A 16,390-nucleotide genomic window follows, 5' to 3' on the forward strand; every position below is an offset into this window, starting at 1 on the left:
CCTGTGTTAACTGGCCGTTCTCTTTACCCCACTATTCGTATCTCGATGCGCACAACGTCAAGTTTAATTTTCTGCGCCGCGTCTCCCCACAAGAAGCACACTGTTTCCGAGCATCCCGGCTGTCCCTTTGCAGAGCAGGTCGATCGTTAACGCGTAGCAGTACGGCCATTGTGTAAAAAGAAGCCACGGCGTTCGGATAGTGTACGCTGAGGACGAGACGTGTAGTTTTTTCCAAGTTTTCCTCTTGTGATATTTAGATTGTGCCAATATAGGTGAGTAATTCATGCACATTTGTTTATTTATGTTTTAAATATCTCATTTCGAGTAGTTCTATTATCGTTATAATAAATTGAGAAGAAAAATCAGGTCGCCTTACCAATAAGTATTCGTCACACATACATACGCGATCTCGTAGTAAGTGTAAGTGTATAGTGCTTGAAATATTATGGATAAAAATTTTTAATTGAAATTTAGATGAAATATTTGGTAATTTAAATACAGTTATTTTCATCTTTAAATATTTTCGAACATTTTTCGCCATCTTGTTTCGGTTAAGTTTGTAAAGTCGGCCATTACGTTACGCGTGCTAGGTTGCGGTCCAGGGCCGGATGACGTACAAAATATTATAGGCATTTTTATCATTAAGTAATGAATTTTCATTATAGACATATGTGTAATAGTAAATAAATTCTTATACATTTCATTATAGACATATGTGTAATAGTAAATAAATTCTTATACATGAACATATAAAAAAATGCCCTAATTCAAAGATGAATTTTATCGATCAGTCATTTATGGACGACATATTTCTTATTGCCTTACATTAAATGTTACAATCAACACATATTACATATAAATTGTGTAATATGGGTTTAGAAAATATGCATAATTTTACATGTGCCGTTTTTTTATGTAAAACAATTTTTTTGCATTTTATTTTATCAGATGTTGTGTTTTAATTAAGTCTTTTTTAAATGTCAACACGTCAGAAAATGTCAAAATAAAATTGTAACCTATAATATTTTCCTTTAGCCATTTTACTGTTGTGTCAAAAATTTTCTGAAATCTTTCTGTAAATTATTAAGTGAAAATGAAGAAGTACGTGTTTTGTTGGTTAGCGTCCTAGTTGTAATTTTCAATCACGACAAAAATCATGAAAGGGTTTAAGAGTAGAGCGCATGCTCGTTTCTTTCACGTTTTTCCTTTACTGGTTCCTTCTTCCGGAGAAGCCTGCGCTCTCTGACGGTCGGCGTAGAGGCAACTGAGAGTAGACATTCGGCTACGCCATTGTTGAAAAAGGCAGCGCTCGAGGCGCACGCCAAGCTCGAACGCTTACGCAGTTTTTTTTCACTTATCACCCATCCCGTTGCTGTGATATTAGATTGTTTTATATCCCGTATTAGGTGAGTGTTACAAGTAGTTCATTGCAATATTTTCGACTTCCGTGAAACTTAAGAGAATTTTGGGAAAATCATATAGTGGGGTGACATGGCGCGGGCGGATCCTCTGTATCTAAGAAAACAGTATTTTTCTTAAATATTGTTCTGAATAAATTTCTCAGTGAAGTGTTTGCGATTTTGATATTTTCGTCCAGACGATACTTCAACGAGAAATTTTAATAACGAAGATCGATTGTAAATTTTCTTTTTCTTTATGAACTTTCCTTTTAACGCCATTTTGTCCGGGCGCGACCTCGTGGGCGGCCATATTGCGATCCATGTCTCCTCTCCGTAGTTTCTGAAGGCGATATGAGGAAAGTGCATCATTCTTTTTTTTTTCCCAATTGAAAGACTGACGACTGAAAAAAATTATCTGTCGCTAACTTGTTTTTGCTTCGCACACGTTGCTCGGCGCCATCTGACGTAACATTCAATGCGAGATAACAATATAAATAGATTATGCAATCAGTTGTAAGCCGTGGTGAATGCACTTCGCTTCATTTTGTATTAATCTTCGTACATAAATATATACTTGCATTATGGTTACCCCCTCCATTAGGAGACTTACGCGTTGCGCATGTGGAGAGAGTAATCGATTTTCCATTTTATTGCGCGTCAGTGATGTAAATATCCGTGATATAAATTGTGTTAGTCTCTTCGAGATATAAATTTCAATATGACTTAGTGGTCGTATTAAATCTTGTTTTAAGTGAGCTTACATATTGATATAGTATGCAATTTTGTTATATAATTGTATGATATTTGAGGACAAAAAATTGCAAACTTGCATTTCTTGAAAAATGTATTAGTAATTTTATATTAGGAATAATACATATTTTTTCAAGTCATATTCTAATATAGTATCTTTGTATAAACAGTTCCTTATATCAAAATGATTTACCACCAGTTATTTTCAATGTAACTGGTCTGATATGCAGTCTCGAAATTTGATATCGTTAGGGTACTGGATATCCAGCAGACGTCCCTGAATTCCAGGGGCCTCGAACTAGTGCGCAAGTTAAATGCGCAGGTCGGGCGCAGCTGCGCATGCGTAGTGCTTGCGCGTCCTCCTGCATCATCCCCACCAAATCGTCCATTACCGTTATGAGGACACGCACAAAGGAAAAGGCCAGAACACCAATTCGACCGACGCGCTTGCAACGTACGGCCATTTTGGAAGCTCTGCTGCTTCCTTGCGGAGCTTTCATCGCGATTACACATATCAATCGGAATAATAGACGTTAATTATTGATCTTGCCTTTTATTTCTAAATCATTGGCCTCAATGTTCGTGTTAGTTGGACATAATATAAATAGATAGCATTTAAGCACGGTCGATTATCATCAACGTTAAACGGATTATCATTTTCCGGAATATTTTTTTGCTTGTTCAGTAACGAGGGAACGAAGCCAGAAAAAATGGAAGACGACCAGCAGTTCTGCCTTAGGTGGAATAATCATCAGAGTACATTAATCCAGAACTTCGACACGCTTCTCGAAAGCGGGACGCTTGTTGACTGCACGCTCGCGGCAGAGGGGAAGTACTTGAAAGCCCATAAGGTAGTTCTATCTGCGTGCAGTCCTTATTTTGAGGTGAGTGTATTTTTTAATGTTTCATTATCTTTATCCTGTTATAGTTTTTATTTAATATGTTTAATATTATTAGTATTTCAATTATTGTTGTTATGATTATTGTTTTTATTTTGTTTATTACATATTACATGTAGCAATTGTACTTGTTTAAGCCGTGCTAAATTTCGATTTAAAATTATTTAATGGTTTCAAATTTCTGCAACATTGAAAAGATTAAAACATCACTCCTGTTAATTCTCATATTTAAAATATAACTATATTTTAGTAATAAATAAAAACGAAGTTCAAATTAAATGTTTGAATTTCTTTTTTATTATAGAGATTAGATTTGAAATTTAAGTTTCTTTTTTTTTGATACTGCTAAAATCATAAATTGTAAAAAAAATTTGAAGTTCAAACTAAAAAGGAGGAACCTCAAATTGAAACAAAATGGCTGCTCTTGTTGAATGTTGCCTGGGCAGAAGCCAGAGAGGCAGGGGAACTGAAAGCCCAAACCCCCTCCTGGTTCCTCCTGGTAATCAATACAGAGAAAGCAAGATGGCTGATTTCCAGGGCACTTGCCCTGGGATTTTACCCTGATATGGGTGGAGGGGTGTATAAAGAAGCAATATATCTTTGAATACGAAATTAAGAAATTGAATTCTATTGATTAATATTATTTGAGTTTTCTGTATTTATTCTAAATGTCAATTTGCTAATGTGGCATTTGCATATTCTTTTATTATTAGTATTTATTAATATTAAGTTATTTAAATCGCGATATTTATTAATCGATGCAAATCAGAAAGTTTATAGAAATATTTTTGTTATAGGGGCTCCTCAGTGAACATTATGACAAGCATCCTGTCTTTATACTCAAAGATGTTAAGTTTAAAGAATTGAAAGCAATGATGGACTATATGTACAGGGGAGAAGTAAATATCTCTCAAGACCAATTGGCAGCACTACTTAAAGCTGCTGAGTCTCTGCAAATTAAAGGTCTATCAGAAAGTAAAACAAGTGGTAGTAGTAAGACGGACTCTAGGCAACAAAAAGTCGTTCCGCAAACAACATCACAGCCTGACATTCCAATTTCGTCTTCCGGTCTTACAATAGAAAAGAACAAAGTTCCTAGGCAGGGTATATCACAAGGTTCCGTAGGGGACCTGCCTGAAGACTCAGCCAGTCCCCAAATCCCTAAGGGTCTCTCCTCGAGGTAAGAAGAACGTTGGAATTTTGAAATTTTCGTTTGTTGGAAATACAAAATTATTATTCTCGTTATTTTTTTATTTTTTTTTTATATATACAGGGAAGGTTCTCAAAGTCCCACCTCGAGAAAAAGAAAAAGATTTAGACGAAAAAGTATAGGTGATGACAATTCTGTAGAAAATCATGAAGCGTCGAATTCAAGCGATATGCCTCAACAAATGGGCGTTCCTGCGCTTGGAATTACACCCGTGGCTGATGAAAAAACACATGCAGACCCTACAGATTCTATTGGGAGGTCAGCCTTAATGACGCAGTTGACGAAACCTGCTGATGAAATGTTGCAGGTAAGCATTTAACCCAAGGAAATTCAACATTGAAATGTTATTATATGATTATTATTAATTGTTTACCAACGTATAATGGAAACTGTTGTAATAACGCTGTTTCTTTCGCGCGTTGGTAGAGCAAACGAAATCGTATTTTGTCCTACTATTTGATGTTACATGAATATTCTTATAGAGTGGAAACGATGCGATACACGATTCTAATAATTCACATGACATTTTATTGGTTTTTACAACATTTAAATAAATAAATGATTAAAAAAAGCTGTTTTTTTATAAAGTTGTTTTTCTTGTCGTAGTTGCCGTTAGAAAAACCTGAGCCAAATGATAATCTCATCGAGCCAAAGTCTGAATATCTGGAAGATCCAGAAGAAAGTGTCGAAGATCTAACGCTGGATGACGATATGAATGATCTGAACGAGATGGAACAGGATAACAATAGAGCTGGCCCGTCCCACGACCCCTCCCAACATCCTGGTAAGTTGAACGGATGTAATATTTTTATACTTTCCTTTTGATTTTCTTTTGTTATGTAGTAGCGAAATACAGGGTATTTTCACGAATTTACGCGATATGCGAGTCGATTTCAAATTATGTTCATACGTTCCGAATTGTCGATTGTGTCGTTCAGATATTCCTAAATAATTTCATACGCGATGAGTTCCCCACACGAAATTAATACCACGTTATGCAGATGATATGCATCTGTATAGTTCAGTGATAAAACTTCGATTCAAAGAAACTTTGAATCGAAGCATAGATTTCTATCTGAATAAAATAAACCTGATAAAAGGATAGGATATAATATGTATTTGTATCAAGTTAATGCGGGTTTATCGAATTTAAAATGTGAAATTATAATAGAGGAAAGGACTCGTTCATTAGTGACTTTTAAACCTTACTGACTCGAACGTTGCGTTTTTTATTTGTTAAATGTTAAACGGGTCGTGTAATGATCGGCCGACACTAGCTTGGGTTTCCTCGTTGCAGGTGGGGGGGCGGGAGCGCGGTCTCGGTCGAGAGGGAATTTGATGGGTGGTGATGGCGGTGCCCTTTGGGCGTCCCATTTCCTCGAATGTAAAAAAGGGCCGAACATGAGGCGGCCACGCCCAGACGTTGACGTAGGCGCGTTGCTTAAATCGCTGGAAAAAAAACAGGGCAGAAAGTATAGTTTAGACTCGGTTAAAATGTCCCTGGATGCAATATTACAGCAGGGGGTTAGCACCACTCAGGCTTCAGAGATGTATGGCATTAATCGCTCAACCCTACAATTCTATTTGAAAAAGTTGAACGTCGTCAGAAGGAGATGGAGACAACAACCTAGTAACCTGATCCAGCCTAGACAACCCTAGTGTGGTGTATGCTTTTATATATATAGTTCATGTAATGATGATTATAATACGCCATTGGTCGATAGAGGAACAGTTTGTTCGATTCTACTCTGCTCTGTTTCTTTATATTTTTATTTTCTGTCTTTTTTATATATGTGTATATATTTATTATATTGTTTCATTACGACTGTAACATTACGTTGCACAAATCGTAAATAATTTTTTTTGTATATTTTTTATCGAATACACATATACGTGTTTTATTGCAAATTTTTATACACATACTTACATATATGAAGGAGAGAGTAAGAGAGAAAGAGAGAGAGAGAGACCGAGCGAGCGAGCAAGCGAGCTTATACATATCGTAGATTTTTCAGAATAAGACAAATATGTGTGAAAACCGTATATGTTGTATATCGTGTGATATGTTTAATATTTTATTCATGATTCACTCTCGATTTTCGAAAGATATCGTATATCGAAAGAATTACATGTTAGGTATACGTATTAATATTTGCACATTTGAGCCTAATTTATGTATGAGTTTATAATTTTCTTTTTCTCTTCTTTTTTATCGGCATCTGTAAATAGTTTTCAAAAATCAAATCTTGTTATGAGGATAACGAAAGTATTGATATTGCTCGTTAATTGTTCATTTTATAGCTGTTATCTTTTTATGTTTATATGTTTATAGCTTTGTTATCTTTGTTATAGATTAGTGATTCAAGTTTATACTAAATCATCATTATCATGTGAGCATAAAAACGAGAAAAAAAATGTTAAATTGTGAAATAGGTTGGAAACGATCAGTATTACTTTATTCTAAGTGTTATTATCGTAGTTGTTTAATTAGGGAAGATATATTTGAAATATATCAAGAATTCGACGTACATTTTCGTATGTATGCATGTATGTGTGTGCACAATGACAGTAAAATGCGATTAATAAAAATGTAAGATGTTATTTACTGAACATTATTCTCGTGAAAATTCCGGGAAACTGGGGTGTTCAGTTAAGGTGTGTTGTTACTTTATAATATACGCGATACTGCCGAGTATACTTATTCTGTAAAAGGATATGTATGATTTGTGATATCATTGATACCCTGTATTTCACTACTTCGAACAATTCAAGAATCTGAAAAATTTTCATTGTTCTCGTTTTAATATGAGAAAAAGCTAAAAATAATAAAGTATTATCCTTTGTTCCTAGAATTTTGTTAATTTTTTTAGTGTCAAATGCACAATCCATAGTTATACAGTTTACACTATTTTTCTCCATATTTAATTTTATATCTCATTTTACGTATAAAAATTATTTGACATCTACTAATCACATAAAAGGGAAAGATTTTGAGTATGGTTATTTGTTTCGTTAGCAGGTATAGGTGCGTGGCACGTTACCGGCGATCGGAGTAATGCGGGAGGAGTTGTGGGCTCGGTGGCAGGAGCTCCAGGAACGACAGATGAAGTCTTCCTTGCAGCCCAGGAGGCCGCCCAGGCCCACCGCGACTCTCAAGGTAGGCTCATCCATATCATTTTTAATTAGATCCTGTTCGCTGTAACAATAGGCACTCGTATTTGGCGCAACTATCTCTTATTTACGTTTGAATATTGAATGCAAAATGAAAGCAGCTGAATATATTCAAGTTGGTATATAAAATCAATTGGGATTTATGAGTGTATTTATGAGTTGTTCGTAATACGTTTGTACATTTACGTTCATTATTGAATGGACAATGAAGCGAAAGTATGCCTAGATATAAAATTTTGGATCTGTATAGATTTTTTTTTTTATAGAATATACAAAAATGATTCGTGTCACGAAAGGCGCTCAATTGCGAAAAGTGCCTATTGCGCAGGTATGACAGGACTTATATTTTCTTTTCACTGTCGAATAACGTGGTTCAACCTAGCAGCCGGTACGTTCAAGAGTAGCACGGTCTCTGAAAGAGCTTTTTCATTTCCTATACAGAGCATGTAGCTCCTCGTTAATTTCCAAGTTTCTTGTATCTCTTTCTACTTTCTTACTTTTATCGCGATACCACGTTACGAGGTTAACACAGGATTCGCCACCATTGTGTTACTTCCGCTGGATCTTTTGTCGTCTTTTAATATATTTTATGATTATTGGTCGGTGGTGCAAGATATATTGGCACACTATCCATTTAATAATTTACGCTATTTCCTTTTCCTGCTGTTCTCTTTTTGTTTTGCGGCTAGTCTTTATCGTTGGCCTCGCAACGCGATATTGCTTGACCTCTCTCTCCTCTGCGAGGAAAACTTCGAACGTGCTGAAGAACTCTCCGTCGCGACCACCGACCAAAGGAAATACGAAACTCCATACTTTCATATCGTATGCGTAACGAAGTACTTGTTATGTATATGCATACACATCTGTATGTATATGCATCCTTCTAAAATGTTCGGTACTGTATCTTATTTATCCTGTGTTTAGTTTCACGTTACTTAGTTATCGTTTCTCATATGTTTTATACAAGAAAATAATTTCATGAGAATGAGATAGAATGGCGGGAGGAGTAGGTATGAGAAAGAGAATAAAAGGTTGAAAAAGATGGAGAAAATAATAGGTAAAAAAATACGTACAATATCTTAGGCGTTATTCAAGATAATTCGCGATCTCGGTGTAATGATATTTTACATTTTCGTTTTTGTATATTTACATTTAATCGAATAAATTACGTAAAATCGAATATAATTACGCATAATAATATATACCGCTGAGTTATGCGCGGAATGGGTAGATAGTCTCTCCTAGGTATCTCTTCAAAATTTTAAATATAAGAATATAAATGATCCTTTGTGTTTGATAGATAATATAGAAATATTCCTTTTTGATTTTGTTTTATATCTTATATATCTTGTCTATTAACTATGTTATTTTAACAATTGCATTATTTGCCACTTATTTTTATATTGTTACACCTGAATACGCATTGAATGTTTGTATGATATAATTTGTAATGAATTCAATATTAAATATGAAAAGACGTATTCGCGACAAAAGCTTAAAGCAGTACTGTTTTCAAAAAATTCAAAATTCAAAAACTAAAGAATTTCCCCCAAAATAATGTAAAATCTGTAAAATACAGGAAATCTGTTACAAGTACTGTAGAGTATTATAGCTGTATAGAATCAAGTTTTAGTGAATGAATGAAGTTACGTATAATAAGTATGTTTGCAATTACGTATACTAAGAAGTAATGTTTAATTTCTATTATGATCAAAAATTGATTTAAGTTTTATTTTTACTGACTAATTAAAATAAAATGTATATAACATGATACAATTATATAGTTGACGTATAAAGACGAAACAAAAAATTTTAAGTGGAATAACTATACATTTTGCAAGTCAATTTGTATAATCACATATGTACATGTTGTGCATCATTCAAAAGAAAATACGTGAGAAGAGTTTGATTGATTATATAATAATCGTTTTCTTTAATATAATATTAAAAATAAAAGACACGTTGAGTGAAATGGTAACATCTACAAATGGAATAATATTATCTCTCGAGGAGAGCGAACTTAATTCATATTGACTTAAGTTATATTAAAATTGACTGAGTTAAAGTGATAAAATGCTCGAACTTGAAAGCGTTTACATAGGCTTAATTATTATTATTTATAAAATGTAAGAATTTTCTTTATGACATATTTAGAAAAAAAGAGAAGTTGGTCTAAATACAATCTCGTATGAATCAATTATTTTTAATCAATATTTTAAACAAAGGAATTAATTTGAATTCCATATTATTATAACTTGAGAGATTTTTAGTGTCTATGATTTATTTATAAATGAGTTTTTTTCGTAATTTTTTTTGTAAAATATTTTGTATACTCATTATAACGTTGGGATATCACATGTTGTAGATATGAAAACTCCTTATGTTGGATTCATACTGTTGTTCATAAAAGTGTTCATATTGTCGGTGAATATAGTTTGCAAACTATTCGCAAACTGCAGTGTAGAAACCTATTTTACAATTGTGTAGGCAGAAACGTATACATGAGTACATTTGTGGAGAGAGTGAGTAGTAGAGTACTTCTGTGCTTTATGCAGTTTCAAGTGACTTGAATGATGCACAATATATACGCGCTTTAGTGCGAGTATTTTTTTTTAAACAATTAAAAAAATAGGAAATTATGTTTTCATGAATTTTAAATATTACACATAAATTGTATAATAGAATTTAACATCTTTTTTGAAAATCAGCTGTGAGTTCATATTGTCTTTATATAAGATGATGTAATACTAGAAGAGTTTATATAATATAATTTAAAGTTTACGTAATGAAAATATAACAGATTATATGTAATTATACATTACATACAGTTTGTCGTACATGACAAAGATTATTAGACATTACAGAAGTAGAGCATATTTAAAATATTTTTATATTTGGTTACCTTAAAATTTAATAAACTTTTTACAGAAGCATTGTTTAGAATTGATAGTTAATGATGTATCGAACGACTTGTCAATATTGCTCAAAATTTACTTAATCAAATCGTATTTAATGTTGTTTGCTTAAAACGTGGGAAAACTATGCTATTTATTAGAGAAAATATGAATTTCAAAAGATAAAAGACAGTTCAGTTGATTCGGATACGAAAATGTGTGAAAGGGAAGATAAAAGGAGAGGAGAAAGAAAAAAAGAGAAAAGAAAAAAAGCAGTAGATACGTGCAGCTGTTATGTTGGCTGATGCATCTGCCGTAATAACTGCAGCTGTTGGCAGATGTGTAGTATAGAGTTTCGCATAGAGTAAGCAGTTTCGTATAGAACGCCATGGCATTGAAAAATGAGGAAATCGAGTTTTCGATGTGAAAACATTTTGTTGATAAATTTTTTCATAATTTGAACTACAATTACAGGATCAAAGAAAATTTCTTAAAACAAAATGGCACGAAGAAGGAGAGATATTTTTGGAGAGACTATTGTGAGTTTCGATTAGTAGTAATAACGAGTTTTGTGATATACAAAGGGGAGTAGGAAAATAAAAGGGAAGGTAACATTTCATGCGATCGCGGATTTCCGTTTGTCGTGTTCTTTTTTTCTTATTTTCGAAGGAGAAACGTTAGGTCGCGAAATGGTCGCCTAGAAAAGGTGATCCAACGCGGGAAACAAGGTAACTTCGGAGAGAGAGGAGCGATCTCTCTGTCAATGCTAGTTCTTGTTCTAAAAAAAACTTGATACTCGTTTTCTGTTAGTTTAGACGTAGGATTTAGATTTGAGATTGTTTTTCAAACAAAGTACGACTTATAAATTTTGATATGTTTTATGTACGGAATGAATTGATGAAAAACTAAATTTGATAAGTACTCGCATTGATGGGGAAGGTCGTTGTTTATGTCGTCAGAGACTTGTTACCTTGAATCGGTTATTCGCGTCGAATCAGAAGAATTTGAAAAGTGTTTTTAGTTAAATGTAAGTTTTACATTTTCTACTGCGTTTCAACACGTTCTGTGACTGATTAATGTACTATTTCTGTTTGCGCCGTTGAATAGTTTCTTCAAGTGAAAAAGCATAAATATTGTCGTGTGAGGCTTTTTTGAAAAATTTTAATTATCTTGTGGATAACAGCAAAATACTTTTAGCAATACTGTAGTTTATCGGTTATAACGTTAACTGCCACGCCGATTTTACCTCACGTTCGCCTACACAATACTATTAATTGGTGAGATGCAATACGCTCAACGCGTGAGCTAAACATAAGCAAATGATAATGAAAATAAGTAAAGACTCATCTTATATCAGGAGACAACACAGTTTCGTTCTCTTAAGCAGAAACATCCACAAGTGCTAAATTTCATCATTTGGAGAGAAAACAAGGTAAAATAATCAAAGTACGGAGATACTGCTCAGAATGTAAGAGTAAGTCAAAAATGTATCAAAGAAAATTGGCAAGAAATTTTATAAAAAAATTAGCACCTAATTGTAGCGCGTGCAAAGAAAAACCGTTTTATTGTTGAAATTGTTTTAATAAATTACATAAATTTTTAATAAAATATTTTTTATTACATTTTCTATTATACCATAGTTAATACCTTTAGTTAAGAATCAAACCGCCGCGACAACGTAGGTTGAAGCAAAAATCAACCGCCGGTTTCTAAGAAAACGGAAAGTCTAGTTAGTACTTCAGGAACCTGCGTGGCAATTAACGTGTTAAGATAATCTCGAAACATACAGACAGAAATTTCTTTCATAGAATATAAAACAAAGAAATTTGTCACTTGATAAGACCAAAGGTCTTGAATTTGAAGTAAGTCATCTTTATTTTTTGAAGTATGTTATTACAAAAATATGTAGGTATATTTGGTAATCATTCTTTCAACTCTGGGATTAAGTGGGTTTTAAAATTATCTCTTTTTTTTTTACAGTTAAGCACGAATTTCATTTAAAACGATTACTTTTTTTTCATTTTAAGAAATATTTTATGTTTAATAATTGAAATAAACGGTTTTTCCCTTTTTTTATATTAAAAAAAATTCCGAGCAGGTAGTTTTTTTTTTTTCTCTTTAAAATTGTTTCCCCCCAAGGGTTTTAAGGTTCTTTTTTTCTTTTAAATATTTTGGCAAACTTTTTATTTAAATTTCTAATACAATTATTGATTCTTTTAATAAATAAACACATGAGGTCTAGTTTCCGAGCATTTGAAGAAATGCGAATGGGTCATAGAAAAATGAAAGTCTAAGAAAGAATGAGTAAGAGAGAAAGCGAACGAGGGAAACAATGATTAGAAGAGATAGTGAAAAATATAGAAAACAGAAAGTCCATACGGTGCAAACAGATATACAGATGTTTATGTAAATTTTCCATAGCATGGAACGTGTTTTTTGTATTTGTTATTGCGTTCGATTGTTCCTTAACCGAATAGCACGCTATTATGTTTAATTTAATTGAGAAGGTTGGTTTAACGATCTGTCACATTGCGTACTTTCGTCTACTTGGTATTCTGATATTTGTTGCGAAATAATGAGCCATCACGTTTAATTGTTTCAATCTAATTCAATATTCCATTGATTCAATATTCCATTTCCCACGTTAACGTGTGCGTAGTTAAAAGTAGAGCCGGCGTTGCTCCACGTTATTTGCAGTATGTAGAGTAATTTTTCTGTAAATGTCGTTGTGAAAACAAATATATATTTCGGTGGAGAGGGTAAAGATAAATACGCGATATTGATTGCCTGAATGATATTAGCTTCGTTCTTTCTTTCTTTTTTTTTTTTTTTTACTTTGTAATTTAAAACGCAGGTTTATGAGAACTATATCAAAGCTTCTCTTCGGGCAAAAGGGATATCATCCCGTATTCATCTCTACCCGTTGAAACCGGAATGCAACTCTCGTATCCTAAAGGAAAAGAAAAATACCCATTTGTAGTCGTTTACGTGTTTTTTTTGTTGGTCGTTAAGATAAAATAGTTCACCACGCAGATTCGTGGTAATATATAATGTATAAGGAAAAACAATCGAACGAAAGAAGGGATTGAAAGCTATACATAGTCTCATGTACCCGTCGTATGTAGCAATAAGCACACGAGATGAAACTGAATTGACTGTTCCTCTCGTGTACGTTCCTTCGTTACGACGTAAAGCCAATCGTGTGTGCTCATGTATTAAAATTCCTTTTATCGTATCTCATTATTAATCTAATATGTTTTGGGCAGTGGGTACTTAATTGATTCGATATTGATTCGTATTTTTCTTGTGTTCTTTTGCTTCTTTTTTTTTTTCTATTTACACGATGGGGAGCTCGAAAATACATCTTGCTCATTTTTACTCAATCATTGTAGCTTTCCTGTTTCGTTCATATCGCGTTATTACGCACACGAATGTTTCGTTTCGCATTTCTAACAGCACAAAGCACTGATTGGCAGTACGTCGTCGATTGATGGACGTGTTTTTTTTTTGATTGCACGATCTTCGCACTGAAGGCGCACGGCGTATGTTTGAAAAGTTATCGAGCATATAACTACTGCTCTCGTAACGAAAATGAATATATAACGATGGGTCCCGTGAATATAGCGATGGTATATGTTTTTCCTTGTGTTGGAATACGATGTGCACGAGTTTCTTTCGCGTGGTCAAAAAATTCATTAGGTCGGTGTAACATCAACGATCTAAAAAATTGAAACAAAAAAAGCACGTGCTCTTTTGGTAGTCGTGGCACGTGTGATACGCGCTGCACGTATTCCGCATCGAAACTGTGAGAGACACATGTTGTTTTATATGTTGGCGTTCGCTGCGTTTCGTGTAAATGCGCGTTTCACACATGTCGCTAATCTTTTCCACGCGTATCGATAGTGTGTGCGTATTTGTGTGTGTCTGTGTGTATTTGTGTGCTACGTGCATATATATGTGTACATGTATATATGTACATACGTAGCATACATAAAAGCATACATACATGCACAGGCATACGTACAATACATATATACGATGTGTGACTCAACGTACTTTTTCTTTATCCATCCGTGTATGCGTACACTCGATAGTTCTCAATCCATTGCGTTGTGCCATTTTTTACGTAATTCGTCTTGCATGCTACGCTTCCTTCGGTAGTGTAATTACGACTCTTTAACTCTACGAAGGTGAGCGAGCGCGATACGTACTCGTTGCGTGAAAAGTCTTGTGATTTGCCTGCAGATCAACATATTTTTCCTGTGGGTAGTTGTGTATATATACACGCGTATAACGGTGGTGGTGCTCAGTTTGTGAACAGTCTTTCTTTCTTACATTTTCTACGAAATATAGTACGAGGCGTATGCGCTTGCACACATTCCATTACATTTTGATTTTTTTTTTTTTTTTAACTAACCCATGTGTACATAACTTGCTTCTTTGTTCGTAACGCATATAAACATCAAGTATTTGATTAACATGATATAAGATGCATATATACTATGTGCGCATGTATGTTATGTGTGTACATTGTACGGAACGCATATCATATATTTTACCCGTGTGTTTATATGTATATACAAATGTGAGCTTATATATACATATAAATACACGTCAGATGTGCGTACATATTTACATGTACATGCATACGTACATATACACATCTTTACATATATACGTAACATTTAAACATACATCTATTACACAATGTTTTCCACTCGATATATGTATTATCATCATATATCTATATTGCGTATGGGAACATTTCTTTATATACAATTGTTAATACTTTTTATGGTGTTATACTTTTATGGCATTCGAGTTTCGTTATATTATGCCATGTGATTTTACGATGTACGTTGTTGCTGTCGTTTTACTTTCCAAGTGTTTAGGCTATTTTTGAAGAGAGTAAATGAATTACAAAGAAGATTGAAACAACGAGATACGGAGATTTTGGTCACGGTCGAGCGATTTCTCGATCGGGACTGCAAACACGCATTCAAGTTCTCTAATAGTGCCCATGTTACAGAAGAAGAAGAAGAAGAAGAAGAAAACCGAACAATGTACCTTTTTTTGTGCATTGGTTGGATTTATAAAATGCGTTTTCGTTTGGCTTTTTGCTACAAAAATGCTTCGGTTTTTTAAATTTCGTTGATATCGCTCTATTCTATTTTGTTGCTATTTTTCTCAAGCAATATGGAAAATTCGTGGATATACGCGTGAAAAATGAATTTTGGTGCATAATAAAATTTGGTTCATAACAAATCGGCCCATTTGACCGATTTGTATGTTGATCATTTCTGCCATTTCATGTGAGTTTTCACAAACGAATGTAACGAAGAGGAATAAAAGTACACAAAATAAAAATAGGAACAGGTAATTTGTAGTAAGCATATATTATATATAGTTATATGATATCACGATGATATCAATAAGCTAATATTTCATTGAAATCGGTACGTATATTCCTGTGCCATGCACCAGTTACGTACGGTATACCAGTTTACCTACATTACCTATTTTACATATATTGCCCATACATTTCAATTGTGTATAACATACGTATACTCTGTATACGTAATATTCCTTCATATATTATTTTGATCTTATATACATTGATCATCAATTTCTTTGCCCAATTCGATTTAATGGTAAGAAAATGGTAAAAAAAAATTAGATCGTTTATTGACTTGGCAATAACTTTGACCGTATTTACGATACTGCTGTATGTTATATTTTTTATCATATGCTATTGTAATGATGCGAGATAAGAATTTACTTTTTTGATGTGATGTAGTTATAACATTTTATGTTGTAACATATTACTGCAATTGTTCCTTCATGTCTATTCATGTTTATTTTTATCAGGAGATACCGGCAGTTCAATTTCTTGAATAGTGTTCTTTCGTTATTTTCGATGTCTTGATTAATGGTATTAATTTTAAGATCAACAAATGTTTAATCACTTTTTAAATAATCTTTATATGCGTATATATTTAAAATCACTTTGGTCGCATATGTCATCAACAAAAAATTTCATCTCGTTTCTTCTAGTATTTTGTTGAT

At 33.4% G+C, this 16,390-nt stretch overlaps 1 protein-coding gene across 50 annotated transcripts in view; it reads left to right on the forward strand.

Annotated features, from left to right (window-relative positions):
- Nucleotides 1-121: 121 nt before the first annotated feature.
- LOC122537771 (longitudinals lacking protein-like) overlaps nucleotides 122-16,390 on the forward strand; it is a 75,138-nt gene continuing 58,869 nt past the window's right edge. For 41 of the 50 annotated variants that reach the window (XR_006308684.1, XM_043671296.1, XM_043671292.1 and 38 more), the window contains exons 1-6: nucleotides 2,592-2,734; nucleotides 2,836-3,034; nucleotides 3,847-4,229; nucleotides 4,323-4,566; nucleotides 4,866-5,043; nucleotides 7,276-7,416. Coding sequence is in view for 49 of the 50 variants with exons in the window: in XM_043671296.1 (XP_043527231.1) it covers nucleotides 2,727-2,734; nucleotides 2,836-3,034; nucleotides 3,847-4,229; nucleotides 4,323-4,566; nucleotides 4,866-5,043; nucleotides 7,276-7,416 (1,153 nt within the window). In the remaining variant the exon portion in view is untranslated. Of the gene's footprint in view, nucleotides 273-1,256; nucleotides 1,407-2,402; nucleotides 2,735-2,835; nucleotides 3,035-3,846; nucleotides 4,230-4,322; nucleotides 4,567-4,865; nucleotides 5,044-7,275; nucleotides 7,417-8,119; nucleotides 8,476-11,711; nucleotides 11,933-16,390 lie in introns of those variants that run through there. The other 9 variants (XM_043671273.1, XM_043671315.1, XM_043671317.1 and 6 more) reach the window with 9 other exon arrangements.

The sequence above is a fragment of the Frieseomelitta varia genome, unplaced genomic scaffold (genome assembly GCF_011392965.1).
Source record: "Frieseomelitta varia isolate USP_RPSP 00005682 unplaced genomic scaffold, Fvar_1.2 scaffold_930, whole genome shotgun sequence".
NCBI lineage: Eukaryota > Metazoa > Arthropoda > Insecta > Hymenoptera > Apidae > Frieseomelitta > Frieseomelitta varia.